This window comes from Rana temporaria, chromosome 4 (assembly GCF_905171775.1).
Source record: "Rana temporaria chromosome 4, aRanTem1.1, whole genome shotgun sequence".
NCBI lineage: Eukaryota > Metazoa > Chordata > Amphibia > Anura > Ranidae > Rana > Rana temporaria.
The window spans coordinates 178,328,424-178,345,501 of record NC_053492.1 but is presented as its reverse complement, the minus strand read 5'-3'; the positions used below and the strand labels follow the sequence as shown (position 1 = coordinate 178,345,501).

General features: G+C 41.3%; 1 protein-coding gene across 2 annotated transcripts in view; it reads right to left on the bottom strand.

The window, feature by feature from the left end:
• The window catches only part of MFN1 (mitofusin 1), a 49,609-nt gene that overhangs the window by 16,070 nt on the left and 16,461 nt on the right, over positions 1–17,078 (bottom strand). For both annotated transcript variants that reach the window (XM_040349416.1, XM_040349417.1), the window contains exons 6-12: positions 13,991–14,099; positions 13,654–13,761; positions 12,753–12,906; positions 11,704–11,771; positions 5,445–5,566; positions 5,033–5,159; positions 4,413–4,517 (exon numbers count right to left, since the gene is read on the bottom strand). In XM_040349416.1, the coding sequence (XP_040205350.1) occupies positions 4,413–4,517; positions 5,033–5,159; positions 5,445–5,566; positions 11,704–11,771; positions 12,753–12,906; positions 13,654–13,761; positions 13,991–14,099 (793 nt within the window). The remainder of the gene's footprint in view (positions 1–4,412; positions 4,518–5,032; positions 5,160–5,444; positions 5,567–11,703; positions 11,772–12,752; positions 12,907–13,653; positions 13,762–13,990; positions 14,100–17,078) is intronic.

Sequence of the window (17,078 nt, the reverse complement as noted above, 5' to 3'; positions counted from 1 at the left end):
TATGAACATAAATGTTTGCTTTTCGCGGACGATTTATTGCTGACCTTGTCTTCACCGATCACCTCCCTCCCCAATTTACTTGCCATTTTACAACCATTCTCTGACATTTCGGGATTAGAAATCAACCACAGTAAATCCAGGGCTCTGAACCTATCGTTACCTAGTAATATCCAGGCTACACTTGAACAGTGCTTCCAATTTCGATGGGAACCGGACGCTCTCCCCTATTTAGGCATACACTTGACCTCCTCCATTAGTCAGCTATACAAAAGAAATTATCCAGGCCTTTTTAAACGATTGACGGACGATTTGGCAAGGTGGCAGTTGCACCCCCCATCGTGGCTTGGCAGATTACACTCGATAAAGATGAACGTTCTACCTCGATTATTGTACTTTTACCGCACATTACCTATATCATTGCCCAGTAATGACCTTAAGCAGTTTCGACGTAGAGTCTTACAGTTTATTTGGGGGGACAAGAGACCTAGGGTGAACAGGGTAACTCTATACGCACCAAAACGAAAAGGTGGACTCGGGTTACCAGATTTGCTGAAATATTTTTACGCTGCACAGGTAGCACAATTGTCGAGATTCCATTCCCAGAGGGCACAAGCTATCTGGATGACCATGGAATCTCATTCATGTCACCCCAGTCCAATCTCCCACCTTATGTGGCTCCCAACTAAGGAGAGGCCGGCCATCCTATGCCCTACTTTGTCATTATCTTTAGATATATGGGACAGACTCTCCAGAACTCATAAATTTAGGTCACCTCATACCCCAATGGCACCATTGTTGCTGAACAAGGCCTTCACCCCGGGTCTCACCCCTCAAGCATTTAACTGGTGGACTAATAAAGGCCTTCTGCGGATAGCTGATTTGTGCGATCATAGGGGTATGCTGACCGAGAGGGCCATGATCGACAAATACCACATGCCCCCAACTGAAGGTTACAGGTTCACCCAACTCACCCATTTCATACAGACTTTGGCTCGTAGGGGCGATCTATCTACCCTTACGTCCATGGAACAATTATGTAGGCAATACGACAAGCTTAAAGGCCACATATCTGTTATATATTCTATATTATCACACGTAGCAGCCAAATTGAACTACATGGTCCAGTGGGAAACCGATTTGCAGGAAACCATTGATCTAGAGGACTGGTGTGAAATGGCGGAGTTGGCTTCCCGTTCTCTCATTAACACCTCTATCATAGAGGCCAACTATAAGGTCTTGCTGCGCTGGTACATGGTGCCAGCTAGATTGGCAACCTTCGTGCCAGGAGCTACGCCTTACTGCTTTAGGGGATGTGGCCAACTAGGAACTATTTATCATATCTGGTGGACGTGTCCCAAGGTCAGGAGGTTCTGGATCAGGGTGTATAATTTTGTTTACTCCCTCACCCGGATAAACTTGCCCAAATTGGCGAAGCAGGCGCTGCTGGGGAGTGGGGGGGTTGAGGCCTCTAAATCCAGCAGACGACTACTAACATTTATTTTTATTTCGGCTAAAATCACCATTGCCAGAAATTGGAGGTCGGCGGCTCTCCCATTTGAACAGCTTAAGGGCAAATTATCCTGGCTGATGTTAAATGAGAGGCTGTCAGCCCTGACACAAGATAAAATGAAATTCTTTCATCAGGTGTGGGATCCTTGGATTCGATACCTCACTAATGACGCCAGTGTGTGTGGGACTTAGTTACAAGTTTCAGTTCTGTGGTTTGGAAATGCCGATCCGTGGCTCCCCCCCCCTCTCCCCCCTCTCCCTTTTTCTTTCCCCTTTCTCCCTCTCTCTTTCCTTTCTATCCCATTCTCTCTTCTTGACTTCTCTGTCTCGGCTACCTTGATATATCTTTATTGGTATGACCGGATTAAGCCCATGTAGGGTTTCTTAGGCTTTGATATCCTCTTTCCTGGCTTATCCACATTGTACGATCGTTGTCGGTCAATGATTCGAAGCTGAGGGAAATATTTGTTCATAGATAATCTATGCATTCTCTATTGGATTTTGTATTTTGTTTTATTTCTTTGTTTTTTCTTTGCTTATCCTTTGATGTTTTCCTGGTATTCCAACTGGGAACTTAGGGCATTGGATCCCTCGGTATTAGAATTCCATATGCTGTTATGACTGTACAATGACCAGATATGGTTTTTTCTTTTTTTGAATGTCTATACCATTTTATCCTTTCTAATAAAAAACATTGAAACATAAAAACGTAAATGTATTTTCTTAGGATTTTATGCGCAAGACCAGCACAAAGTGGCACATACTTGTGAATTTGAAGGAAAATGATAAATGGTTTTCAAGATTCTTTACAAATAAATATGTGAAAAGTGTGGTGTGCATTTGTATTCAGCCTCCCCGAATCAATACTTTATAAAACCACCTTTCACTGCAATTACAGCTGCAAGTCTTTTTGGGGATGTCTCTACCAGCTTTGCACACCTCGAGTGACTTTTTTGCCCATTCTTCTTTGCAAAACAGCTCAAGCTCTCCATCAGATTGGATGTAGAGCGTCTGAACAGCAATTTTCAAGTCTTGCCACAGATTCTTAATTGAATTTAGGTCTGGACTTTGACTGGGCCATTCTAACACATGAATATGCTTTGAGCTAAACCATTTCATCGTAGCTGTGCTGCTGAAAGGTGAACCTCCGCCCCAGTCTCAAATGTTTTGCAGACGAACAGATTTTCTTCTAAGATTGCCCTGTATTGGGCTCCATCCATCTTCCCATCAACTCTGACCAGTTTCCCTGTCTCTGCAGAAGAAAAGCATCCCTACAACATGATTCTGCCACCACCATGTTTCACAGTGGGGATGCTGTGTTCAGGGTGATGGGCAGTGTTAGTTTTCCACCACACATAGCATTTTGCTTTTAGGCCAAAAATTAAAATGTTGGTCTCATTTGACCAGAGCACCTTCTTCCATGTTTGCTGTGTCCCTCACTAGGGCTTCTCGCAAACAGGACTTCTTATGGCTTTCCCTAAACAATGGCTTTCTTCTTGTCACTCTTCCATAAAGGTCAGATTTGTGGAGTGCACCACTAATAGTTGTCCTGTGGACAGATTCTCCCACCTGAGCTGTGGATCTCTGCAGCTCCTCCAAAGTTACCATGGACCTCTTGGCTGCTTCTCTTGATGAATATTCTCTTTGGCCGGCATTTCGGTTTAGGTTGATAGCCATGTCTTGGTAGGTCTACAGTTGTGCTATACTCTTTCAATTTTTGGATGAAGGATAAAATAGTGCTCTGTGGTGTCCAAAGCTTGGGATATTTTTTTCTTTTTTATAACCTTACCCCGCTTTAAACTTCTCCACTACTTTATCCCCGACCTGACTGGTGTGTTCCTTGGCCTTCATGATGCCGTTTATTCACCAAGGTTATCTAAAAAAAAAAACTGAGGACTTCACAGAACAGCTGTATTTATATTGAGATTAAATTACACACAGGTGGACTAATTAGGTAACTTCTGAAAGCAATTTGGTCAACTAGATTTTAGTTCGGGGTATCAGAGTAAAGGGGGTTGAATACAAATGCACGCCACACTTTTCAGATATTTATAAAAAAAAAATTGAAAACCATTTATCATTTTCCTTCCACTTCACAATTGTATCATTTTGTGCTGGTCTATCAGGGGTATGAACACTTTTTCAAGGCACTGTATTAGCAAAAGCCAAGCCATCTATAATGAGTACCAGCAGCCTTAAAGTATAACTAAACCCACAACACTAAAATCAGTGTGTATATGTAGTAAAGCAGGCTTGTTATACTCTCTGTGGAACCTTTGGCCTTATCCTCTGCATTGTGTAAAAAGGCTGCTTGATCTTGTATGCAAAGATCTCCCCCTTCCCTGCACTGTCCCCCTGGACAAGTCTGCATAAGACAGTCTATGGAGTCAGGGGCACATGCTCAGGTGTGTGTGTGTGTGTGTGTGTGTGTGTGTGTGTGTGTGTGTGTGTGTGTGTGTGTGTGTGTGTGTGTGTGTGTGTGTGTGTGTGTGTGTATTGCTAGAGAGGTTTTTTTTTTTCTTGGGAGGGTGAATGTGATCAGCACAGGGCCAATCAGCACTGTGCAGACATGTCCAAACAAAGGGACAAGAGCCCTACAGCCTCATAGGACAGCTCAGTGCAATAAGAAAACTCCTCCTCCTACAAGCTTCACCAGGAACTGATAGAAATCACAAGACTGCTAAATACTGCTGATGAGAAAGGGTATTTAGTTTAGTTAAAATAATTGCATTTCCATGGTCTGTGTACTGTGGGAGTCCGGATATAGTGAATGCAGGGTGCTGGGTTTAGTAACACTATAATAATACTCCATTCCTTCTACTACAAGTAAAATCATTAGAGTCTGAGCAAAAATATCCAAATATAGTCAAAATAGCACAGAAAGCTTGAAATATACAGCTTACGTTTTTATAATGCTTCAGGAACTGTAGCGATGGGTGAAAGTCCCCATTAAACTTGTCTACCAGGAGGGAAAGATGGCAAATCTCATCCATCATGGCATTGGAAACCTGTAAACACAAAATAAGGGCTTACACTTCCAGAAGACATTATGTATATATCAGATTCATTGCTCTCAGCATTCAACTATTACTCACCTGCACAGGACCTAAGAAAATACCATACACCTTTCATACATCAGACTAGTATGCCAGCCAAAGTGGTTCGTTTGCATGCATACTGTGAATACATATGCAAAGATGACCACAATTACTTGCACACTAATGATCCAGAATGGTAGTATGCCACAAGCAGCCAGTCAAAGCATGCCAATTATAAACACCTGCCCTGTTATATGTAATGCTGCAGCAATGCGACAGCCAACACAGTGAACACCTGTGCATCATGGAGATAACAGTGGACTGAGCAAAGTCCTTTTCATTCATTATTCTCCTACAGTAATAGGGTAACCCTGGAATAGGCCAAGCAGCTGAACAATAAATCAGTATGTACACACACTACTAACTAAACTGAAAAATATAAACATGATCCTGTGACTATTCGTGCAGCATAATATATTCCTCACCTGTGCATTTACCACCTCTGTGACGTGCATTATCCGCTTCCTGACCTCCTCACTGAGGATCTGCATCTGACACTGGATAAACTCCAGCCTGTCCATTCCAGACTCCCTGTCTTCTATTGCACCCACTCTGAAAATGGCCAAACAAATTACAAGTAAATGGATGTCAGTTGACAACACCACATCTTATTTATATAGCAAACCATAGATCATAGATGATGAACACAGAGTCATTAGGGTGTTTGTAATTATAGTTATATATAAAAAAAAGAAGATGATAGAGATAGAGATAGAGATAGAGAGAGATTATATATAAAATACTGGGTTTATTGTTAAAATGTAAAAAAGAGGATATGTTAAACCAAAATAAAATATATAATATATGGTATCTATTAATGAGTGCATGCAATCCTACCTCTTATCAGCAGCCTTGATGTTTATGGAATCCATTATGGCTTTCACAGTATCTGTTATTTGTTTAGCTCTGATAGTGTGGTGTTCAAACTTTGTTTTCACTGCTGACTGCGAGATACACTCCTGTGGGGTCCAAGTCACAACACATTACTGTGATCCCCTCCAAACCAGCCAGGAATAACAAACGGGTAGATGGCACTGAGTAGCACCAGAGGAGAGGCCTTGCTGCTGCTCACATAAAAACGCAAATCAACATAAAATGACTAAAACTGAAATATAGTATGGCATAATGCAGCAGCAGACCTACGTCCTCCCTACAGTCTGCATAGCACAGTAATGTGCACTGGTAATGTGAATAAAAAAAAGCAGGAGTGGAGACAATTAATAGGGTAGGCTACTACTGTGAGACAGAAAGGAAGTAGTATGGGACAGGGATAAGATTCCAGCAAGGCAATTAAAAGATGATGAATTATTATGGTATTTAGATAGTTCTAAAGAGAATGCCGAGGACTGGACTGTGCTGACGTTACAAAGTGGCAAAAGCATACTTTAGCTGGGTAAATGATAAAACAATGCTTTCAAAAGAGTCCTTAACCACCTGAGTTCTAGAGCAATTTTTTTTTTTTTTTTTTTACAAAAACAGTCCGGTTTGTCTGTTTTTCGTCAGATCTGTTATTTTAGCAGAAGAAACATAGGGCTTTGATCTGTTCCAGAAAACAGATGATTTTGATGGACGTTGATGGAATATTAAGAAAACAGCACTCACAATTGCCTCATCCGTAAATAGTAACGATAAAAAAAAAGGGGGGAGGGAAAACAAACACGATAAAAAAAAAAAGGGACATGACATTTAAAAATCATATATACGGTGCAGAGCCGTTTGATCGCTCCCAGGGGATTACCTTGATACAATCAGTCCATGAATCTACTACTGATTAGGCTTTGTATATAAGATACTCCTATGATTGCATGGAGTTTAGCCGACTGACTCATTGCACCATTTTGAAATACATCTCTATATTTCCCTGGTTCCTTCTTTGAGGGTTGGTTGTCAGTTACCTATTTTTTCCTGTGTCTAGCTTCCCCCTGGAGTTATTTGCTTTTCTCAACTAGAAATCACCAGTTTCGTTGACCTTACTTTGCCAGCAACTTTGCATGGTCTAATCTCGTTCCTATATTGGATATCTTCATTGGCCATCTGCCGATCAAGACTTGATTTGCAAGATAGTGAAACCCTCTCTCTGCTTTTGCAATCACTGTATCCTGAACTGCGTCCTGAACAAGCCCTACGGCGAAATGCGTTTATGCACTTAAGGCTCTTATCATATTAGATGTATCTCATATGTACGATTTTTGATTGTCATGTCCCCCTTTTTTTTATCGTGTATGTGCCTTTTTTTCAATTAAAATTGTGTCTATATATCTCTATATCTTACTGTGCCGTTAATATCTGTAGAGGCTGATCCGACACAAGGTTAGCAAAAGCTTGTTTAGTTTTACCTAGAAAGATTATGCTCACTGGAAAGCACCAAAAATCAGCCAATTTTAAATTTTAGTAAGCTTTTTTGCCATTAAGGGTATCGCTTTAAACAGTTGCATTGCCAAGGAAAGTCTTGGTGTTCCTGGAAATATACATACCTTTACGGCCATAGGTGGGAGACTGAAGAGTGTGTGTCTATTGGGAGCACATCTGCATCTCTGAATCTTTGACAGTTTTCACTACACACTCAAGCCTCGTACACACGCTCGGTTTACTCGGCAAGAACCAGCTGGAAAACTGCTGGCAGAGCTTTCTTGCCGAGTAAACCGAGCGCGTGTACGAGGCTTTCAGGTTTCTCGACAAAAAAAAATGCCCAGAATCTATGAATGAATGAAAACTTATATAGCGCAACACATGCGAACTTAATCGCCTCTGGGCGCATGTTGTTCCTGTCTCCTTTGGTATCAAAAGAGATGAGTCTTGATCTTTCTCCTGAACGCCAAGTGGTTCTCCTCCAACCGAATGCTGGTTGGTAAAGCGTTCCATAGTCTAGGCCCTTGGACCACGAATCTCCTTTCTCCTTTGGACTTGTAGTTGGCTTTCGGTATCTGGAGGAGATTTTGATTGGTGGATCGCAAAACGCGATTGGGATTGTGAGCTTTTATTTTTTCGCATAGATAATGGGGAGCATTCCCATAGATACATCTATGCGTTAGACAGAGTGCTTTAAAAGTGATTCTGTCTTTTACTGGCAACCAATGAAGGGTTCTCAGTGAAGGTGAGATTGATTCCCAGGGTTTTTTCCCAGTCACAAGTCTAGCGGCCGTATTTTGAACGACTTGTAGACGAGCGATTTGGTACTTGGGGAGTCCGAGGTAAAGGGCATTTGCATAGTCCAATCTTGAGTTTACAATTGTTCCCACCACGACCGCTATGTCTTCCTTGGGAATAAAAGGAGTAAGTCTGCGTAGTAGGCGCAGCAGATGGTGAGATCCGCTGACTACTGACCCTATTTGTGCATCCATTGTCATGTAGGAGTCAAAGATGACCCCTAGACTTTTGACTTTGGTGCTAGGGGTGATGCTTTTGCCCAGAATGGGAAAATAGAGAACCTGCTCTCTATTTTCTCGTCGTGAGATTCTCTGCAGTTTTCCTGCCGAGAAACCCAAGAGTGTGTATACTTGGTCGCCGTGGAAACCCGCGCATGCTCGAAATGACTGACGCATGCGCGGTAGCTTGGCATAGGTAGGGTGCAGCAAGATGTCGGCGACAGCATCGAATGTGACGAGCGCATGCTCATCGTACGCGATGACGTCACCATGTTCTTGCCTTTCAAGAGAAGCACGGTTCTTTTGAAAAGAGAGTCTGTACACTCGGGCGGCAAGAGATTCTTGCCAAGAATCTCATCAGGAAAAACTACTTTTTTTCCCTGACAAGATTCTGGCCCGGGTGTATGAGGCTTTAGTCTGAATTACCTGCGTTTGTCATAATTTTACATTAAAAGTGGAAATCCATTTGAAATAAAAGCAGAAATCTAGATTAGTGCAGGGTAAGATTTAAAAATGAAAAGTTAAAGTAAAAGACATGAAAAGGAAAAAGCACAGAAAAAGCAAGGAATTATTGTTCCCCAAAGAAGTGAATCTAGAGGTCAGCAATGACGAACAAGAGCTTGGAAAGTGAGCGCACACTGTGGGAGCTAGATTAGAAAGCAGCAGACATTGAGATGGGACTAAAATAGGAGAGAGGTTAGTAACTGCACAGCAGGGAAAGTCACAAGTTAGTTAGGAGAACTGTCTACATTTTTTGCACAAAACATCCCACATAGGAGGAAGAGGAAATTATACATTTTATAATACATTTCAAAATTGCCAGCACTGAACAAAGACCAATATATAAAGTCCAATAACTTTTTTGTTAAAGTGTTTTCACTAGATTTTGCATTTCCAACATTATTAATTAACAAATCATTTGCCCGTTTAATTTTTCTTGATTTCAATACTGCATTTATTTTATTTAAATATTTTTTTTTTTTTTTTTTTAGTCGATTGCCTTATTCTGAAATTTTTCCCAAAAATGTGGGTTTTCAATATGTCTGTCAGAGCTTTGCCCTCCACTCTAACCAAAATGTTCAATGGGGGGAGGGGGGGACTCTTATGCCTTGTACACACGATAGGAATTTCTGATGAAAACAGTCAGAAATTCCTATAGTGTGTCGGCCCATAGGATTTTTTTTCCATCAGAGTGAAAAAAAATAGAATACTGGAGTAAAATCCTATGGAAAAATTCCGATCGTCAGTGTGAAACTCCTACGCATGCTGTTTACCAATCAACATTTTCTCGATTGTCACCTTCACCAAGTGGCCCTGGCTGCTGGAAATATTGTAGCCCCTCACATTTAATCTTTTAAGGAAAGCTTTGTAGTTTTATTAAAACTAGTGCTGCACAACAGTCCTGCAACTTAAAATGCAAGCTTCTTACCAGCAGTTTATCTGTAAGCCCCCCTCATTTTGTTAGATAAATAAACTTTTACAATATACACATCTACTAAACGTGCACAGATGACAATAGCTTCATGAAAACATTTTTCCCCCTCATGTCATGTCATCCTAAATGAAGCATGAAGAAGAACCCCGTCTTGCAGGTGTGAAACGCACACATACAATGCACCTTCAAAATATTCACAGCGCTTTTTCCACATTTTGTTGTTTCAGCCTTATTCCAAAATTGATTAAATTCATTGTTTTCCTCAAAATTCTACAAACCATACCCCATTATGACATCTTTGCAAATAAAAAATTGCATTTACATAAAAGTATTCACATCCTTTGCCAGGACACTCAAAATTGAGCTCAGGTGCATCCAGTTTCCACTGATCATCCTTGAGATGTTTCTACAACTTGAATGGAGTCTACCTGTGGTAAATTCAGTTGATAGGATAGGATTTGGAAAGGCACACACCTCTCTATATAAAAGGTCCCACAGCATGTCAGAGCACGAACCAAGCCATGAAGTCCAAGGAATTGTCTGTAGACTTCCGACACAGGATTGTATCAAGGCACAGATCTGGGGAAAGGTACAGAAACATTTCTGCAGCATTGAAGGTCCCAATGAGCACAGTGGCCTCTATCATCTGTAAATGGAAGAAGTTTGGAACCACCAAGAGCGGGTCACCCGGCCAAACTGAGCAATCGGGGAGAAGGGCCTTAGTCAGGGAGGTGACCAAGAACCCGATGGTCACTCTGACAGAGCTCCAGCATTTCTCTGAGAGGAGAACTTTCCAGAAGAACCACAATCTCTGCAGCACTCCACCAATCAGGCTGTATGGTAGAGTGGCCAGACGGAAGCTACATGAAAAGGCACATGACAGCCCATATCTACCAAAAGGCAACTGAAGGACTCTCAGGCTATGAGAAACAAAATTCTCTGCTATGATGAAACAAAGTTTGAACTCTTTGAATGGCAAACATCCTGTCTGGAGAAAACCAGGCATCGTTCATCACCTGGTCAATACCATCCTTACAGTGAAGCATGGTGGTGGCAGCATCATGTTGTGGGGATGTTTTTGAGCAGCAGAAACTTGGAGACTAGTCAGGATCCAGGAAAAGGTGAATGCAGGAAAAGGTGAATGTACAGAGACATCCTTGATAAAAACCTGCTCCAGAGTGCTCAGGACCTCAGACTGAGGCGAAGGTTCATCTTCCCACAGGATAACGACCCTAAGCGCACAGCCAACATAACAAAGGAGTGGCTATGTGACAACTCTAAATGTCCTTGAGGGCCCAGCCAGAGCCCAGACTTGAACCCGATTGAACATCTCTGGAAAGATCTGAAAATGGCTGTGCAACGATGCTCCCCATCCAACCTGATGGAGCTTGAGAGGTCCTGCAAAGAAGAAGAATGGGGGACTCTGCCCAAAAATAGGTCTGCCAAGCTTGTAGCATCATACTCAAACATGAGGCTGTAATTGGTGCCAAAAGGTGTTTCAACAAAGTATTGGGCAAAGGCTGTGAATACCTCTGTACATGTGATTTTTTTTAAATGGTTTTTATTTTTAATAAATTTGCAAAGATTTCAAAACAAAACTTCTTTCCCATTGTCATTATGGGGCAATGTTTGTAGAATTTTGAAGTAAAATAATGAATTTAATCCATTTTGGAATAAGGCTGTAACATAACAAAATGTGGAAAAATTGGAGCGCTGTGAATATTTTCCAGAGGCACTATACACAGCCCTTTTAGCCTAAGTACCCAGCCCTAAGCACAGGGACGGGAGCTGCGAAGGAAAGTTGGGATTGTTGTGGCAGCCAACAAGGTGGGAACAGAGACAGAGTTTGATATTGTCTTACACTAGAAAAATTCCTAAAGCATATGCATATTGGTTAGGATCCTGTAACTCTTTGTAAAAGATTGTAGTTGGCAAAACCAGGGTAAGGAAAATAAATAAAATACAATTTTAAAAAGTGTACCTGTCCTCTATTTTAAACCTTTAAAAGTAAAAGCCCTGCCTTAGGGTAGACACAAGGTACATACTATTAATGTTATTATCCATCAAGTTTCCTCAGTGCCCCTTCCCAATTTCTGTCTACTGCAATGCAAATATACAATGAGTGCGTCTTGACGTCAGGACCCAGTGAAATTAAAATCACAGGAAACCACAGATAGGGCTTGTCTGCCATATGGCAACTTTTAAGAGTTTAAAATGAAGTACAGGTTTACTTCTGGCCTGCAAAATACCATACACTTAGCTGAAGCCTACTGTAAGCAGGTAGATCTCTCTGTACCTCAAACAACTTCTCGAACCTTTGAAATTCCAGAAACCTGGTCTGAAATCCTTCAGCAAGAGCACCACCTTTAAACAGAAAACATTGCAAATGTTTATAAAAAAACAAAGACGTAGGGAATAATATGCCAATATATATTAATGTGAGTATAGTTAGAGAAGTTCTCCAGGAAAAACAAAAAATTATTTCTACCCACTCAAGTGGGCCGTTAAGGTGATAAAGTCACATTTGTAATCTGTTCGCAACAAGAAACTACCAGCAACAGAATTGCTAGAAAATGCAGGGATAATAATTACCGTATGTATCGGCGTATAACACGCACAGGCTTAGAACACGCACCCTAACTTTAAGAGGGAAGTTTTAGGGAAAAAAACTTTCCACAGTTCCCTGCGTATTACACGCAGGCACAGTTTACCCTCCATTTTCAGGGTAAAAAAGTGAGTGTTATACGCCAATAAATACAGTACCTGCTTTCTAGGAAGTCAATAGAAAAGCAGGAAGTTGCACACCAATTACATCAGGTCACATCCAGCATTATTAAACACAGACACTGCAGCCCTACCTTGGACTGCTTCCTCTCTAACATTTCCCCCAATACAGGTTTAATCAGAGTTTTGCTCTCTAGCTGGGTTTGATAGTGAGGTGGCTATTCCTCGCTGTCAAAAATGTAAGCAGATGGCAAGAAAGCAACTAGTCATTTGTGCAGCCGGCAAGGGAGCGATACGTGCAAACTGGGGAGTGTTTCACTGCCTGCATGCGTCCTTGAAAGTGACCCTGCCACTGAAGAGTTATTGCCAGCGACGGGATTGCTAGTTTGTTGCAAGTGGGACATTAGCCTTAATTCTACAGGAGAGGCGAGAACTGTCTGAAGTCTCAGCCCTTTTTCTGAGGACATTGTCATAGTGACCTGCATGGCCATACACAACAGCACTTTCCCAAACAAGTAGTCTTGCTTAAGCATGGCTGTTCTCCAATAAGGTCCGACACTCTTGCCAAAACAGAATATAAAAGGAAAAAATGTCACAAATAATTGCAGCAGTTTCACCCACCAGCCTCAGGCATTCCTTGTGCCTTGTGCATTCTGGCATTAAGAACTTCTTTGGCAGAAACAAAAAATATGCGGTTTTGTGCTTCCAAACGATCTACAACTTTGAGCTCATCCACCAGGAAAGACTGACATCGCTCAGTATGTTGTTTCCGTACCTGTACATGGAGATGTAATAAATCAAAGCAATCAATTTCCTATTATCAAAAGGCAACAAAAAGTACAAGCTAGTTTATTTTAAAAAAGCAACACGTTTTCTTTGGTGAAGCATTAAATAATATACACTCATCAGCCACTTGTTCAATTGCTTGGTAACACATATTGCTAATCAGCCAACCACATGGTAGCAACTCAATACCCTTAGGTGTCTAGACGTGATGAAAATTACTTGCTGAAGTTCAAACCGAGCATCAGAATGGGGAAGAAAAGGGGATTTAAGTTACTTTGAATGTGGCATGGTTATTGGTGCCAGACGGGCTGGTCTGATTATTTCAAAAACTGCTGAGATTTTCACGCACAACCATCTCTAGGGTTTACAGAGAATGGGCCGAAAAAGGTGCACTAGCAAGGTGTACCTAATAAAATAGGCGGTGAATGTATATTATTATTATTGGTACTTAAATAGTGCCGTCAATTTACACAGCACTTTACATATAAATTATACATTCACATCAGTCCCTACCCTCAAGGAGCTTACAATCTAAGGTCCGTAACTCACATTCATACATTTACATACTAGAGCCAGTTTAGACCAGAGCCAATTAACCTACCAGAATGTCTTTGGAGAATATCATACATACATACATAGTATTCATGCCTTAATTAGGAAGGGGAAGTTTTTCATAAAAAAAATAAAGGCTTGTTCTCAATTTCAAGGTGGGCAAGATAAACAAGGGTGTACTTACATCTTCCATGGACTCCGGTTCTGATACAGATGCATCCCACCGATTATTTAAAATAAAAATATTGGGTTTAGAAAGCCTTTCATTTACTTTATGGAAAAAGTGTTTTTCCTAAAATAATGGAGAAAAAAAAAAAAAAAAGATAAAAAATAAATAATAAACACATTAACTGACTGTCAATCACTGATGTCGTTGTAAATTTACATTACATAACTCAACTCTGACAGAGCTTACAATCTAACAGCAAACAACATCCGTGTGAATTGCAGTTACCTAAAGTCCTGTATAAAAAAAAAAAAAAAAAAAAAAAATAGCACACTACTACTGCCACTAAAGTTACCGTGTTCATAAGCGTGGATTCAGAGTTGGCCACCAAGACAAAAACATCAGCATCCAAGCAGAATTTATCAATCCAGCTGTCTAGTTCAGTGGTCACATCTGTTCCCGGACTGCAAAAGTACAAAAAAAAACAATGTTTATTGACAACGTGTAGTTATCCGATAAAAAAACAATTTCTTTGAAAATTATCAAAGATCATACAAAAAACACATCAATATCTGGGCTATCGGCATAATGAGGGCAACGTTAAGCAGAAAGGCCATAGAGCTCCTAGAAGCTCTTATTTTGGAACCACATATTAACCGAAGGAAAAAAAAAATCCTTTCAGTTTGTACTTGAAGGGAAGGAGATAAAATTTACATTACGCTATTCTAAAATTGCAGGACTGCACAGGACATGGATACTTATAGAAGAACAGCAATTTGTTCCTTTCTTAAAAAGAAGAAGAAGTATGGCCAAAGCCTTTTTTTGGTCACTCTTCTCATATGGATCACAGGAGTGCAGTTCGTTTTGCACTCGTTTTCTTTCGACTGTGGGCTAAAGCCCATTGTTGGCTGAGGTCACTCAGCCGCTCCAGGCTGGTCAGAATCCACCCAGATGTCTGCACCAACACCTAGCTCAGCCTCTTAGCGATCTGCTGAGAGCCTGAGCCAGCCCCTTCCACCCCATGCACAGCCCAATGCTCCAATGAGTGTTGGAGTGGATAGCAGAAAACCGCCACTGACAGTCACAGCAGAGGGAGAGAACTGAGAGATCAGTGGTGTTTGATCAGTGATTGATGATGCATCCACCTAGGCAAGTATAAATGTTTGTATTTTTACAAACCTGAACTGCTCTTTTAAGCAATTGGAATTGGTAGAAGCAGAGTAATCTGTACATACCACAGCAAAGATACTGCAGCTCATCCTGTCAGTCACATGTCACTACTCTATTCTTACGTAAAATAGCCAAGGAATTAGCTAGTGCTAGAGATTAGGGTTTAGCTGTTGACTTCATACCACTAACAGCACTGTTGAGTTAGGAAACACTATATTTAAACAACTTTACAAAGATATAAATCTTTTAAACCCTGGGTGTAACAAATTAGAGCTGCAACTAACGATTATTTTCATAATCGATTAATAACGTAAAAAAAAAAAAAAAAAATTAAACATTAAATGCTACCTTTGGAACATGTACCATGTTTCATCTTTTGTGTACCTTTGAACTATCAAGGAATGCCAAGGGTCAATTGTGACAATCAGTGACTCTAAGGCCCCTTTCACACTGGGGCGGGAGGTACGGTGGCGGTAAAGCGCGCTATTTTTAGTGGCGCTTCACCGCTAATTTCTCGGCGCTATTCGGCCGCTAGCAGGGTGGTTTTACCCCCCGCTAGCAGCTGAGAAAGGGTTAAAAGAAGCAGCCAAGAAAGGGTATAGCCGCGGTGTCCCATTGATTTCAATGGGCAGGAGCGATATACACATCGCTCCTTCACCGCTCCAAAGATGTGGCTACCAGGACTTTTTTTTCCCGTCCTGTCAGCGCACCGCTACAGTGTGAAAGCCCTCGGGCTTTCACACTGAACAAACAGCAGCCGCTGTTTCAGGTCAATTTGCAGGCGCTATTTTTAGCGTAATAGTGCCTGCAAACCACCCCAGTGTGAAAGGGGTCTTATACATCAGATTCAATCTACTTCACAGAAGTAAAACGACCAGGAATACTTTGCCAAGTACTTTTTTACTTTCAATCCCAGTTTACTACATATTGTAATATTTTTCTGTAAATATTTTTTAAATATAAAAATCCTCTTTAAAATAATTTATAGTCATTAACCACTTCCCGACCTCCTCATGTACATATACGTCAGCAGAATGGCACGGACAGGCACATGTACGTACCTGTACGTCCTCTGCTAGACGTGGGTGGGGGGTCCGATCGGGACCCCCCCGGTACATGCGGAGGTCGGGTCCGCTCGGGGAGCGATCCGGGACGACGGCGCGGCTATTTGTTTTTAGCCGCTCCGTCGCGATCGCTCCCCGGAGCTGAAGAACGGGGAGAGCCGTGTGTAAACACGGCTTCCCCGTGCTTCACTGTGGCGGCGCATCGATCGGGTGATCCCCTTTATAGGGGAGATCCGATCGATGATGTCATTCCTACAGCCACACCCCCCTACACTAGTAAACACACACACACAGTGATCCCTAAATGTTACAGCGCCCCCTGTGTTTAACTCCCAAACTGCAACTGTCATTTTCACAATAAAGAATGCAATTTAAATGCATTTTTTGCTGTGAAAATGACAATGGTGCCAAAAATGTGTCAAAATTGTCCGAAGTGTCCGCCATAATGTCGCAGTCACGAAAAAAATCGCTGATTGCCGCCATTAGTAGTAAAAAATAAATAAAATAAAAAAAATGCAAAAAAACTATCCCCTATTTTGTAAACGCTATAAATTTTGCGCAAACCAACCGATAAACGATTATTGCGATTTTTTTTACCAAAAATAGGTAGAAGAATACGTATCGGCCTAAACTGAGGAAAAAAAATTAATTTATATATGTTTTTGGGGGATATTTATTACAGCAAAAAGTAAAAAATATTGCATTTTTTTTCAAAATTGTCGCTCTATTTTTGTTTATAGCGCAAAAAATAAAAACCGCAGAGGTGATCAAATACCACCAAAAGAAAGCTCTATTTGTGGGGAAAAAAGGACGCCAATTTTGTTTGGGAGCCACGTCGCACGACTGCGCAATTGTCTGTTAAAGCGACGCAGTCCCGAACTGTAAAAACCCCTTGGGTCTTTAGGCAGCAATATGGTCCGGGGCTTAAGTGGTTAAACTAAACCTATAAATCAGAAATTAGAGAGACGCCGAGAGCAGACTTGAAAGACTTTACAGCGTGCATTATAAAAACTTTAAAGGAAGACTTTCTGCACAGTGGGGTTTATTTACTAAAGACAAATCCACTTTGCACTACAAGTGCACTTGGAAGTTCAGTTGCTGTAGATCCGAGGGGGACATGCAAGGAAAATAAAAAACAGCATTTTTGCTTGTACATGATTGGATGATAAAATCAGCAGAGCTTCCACTCATTTCAGATCTTCCCCCTCA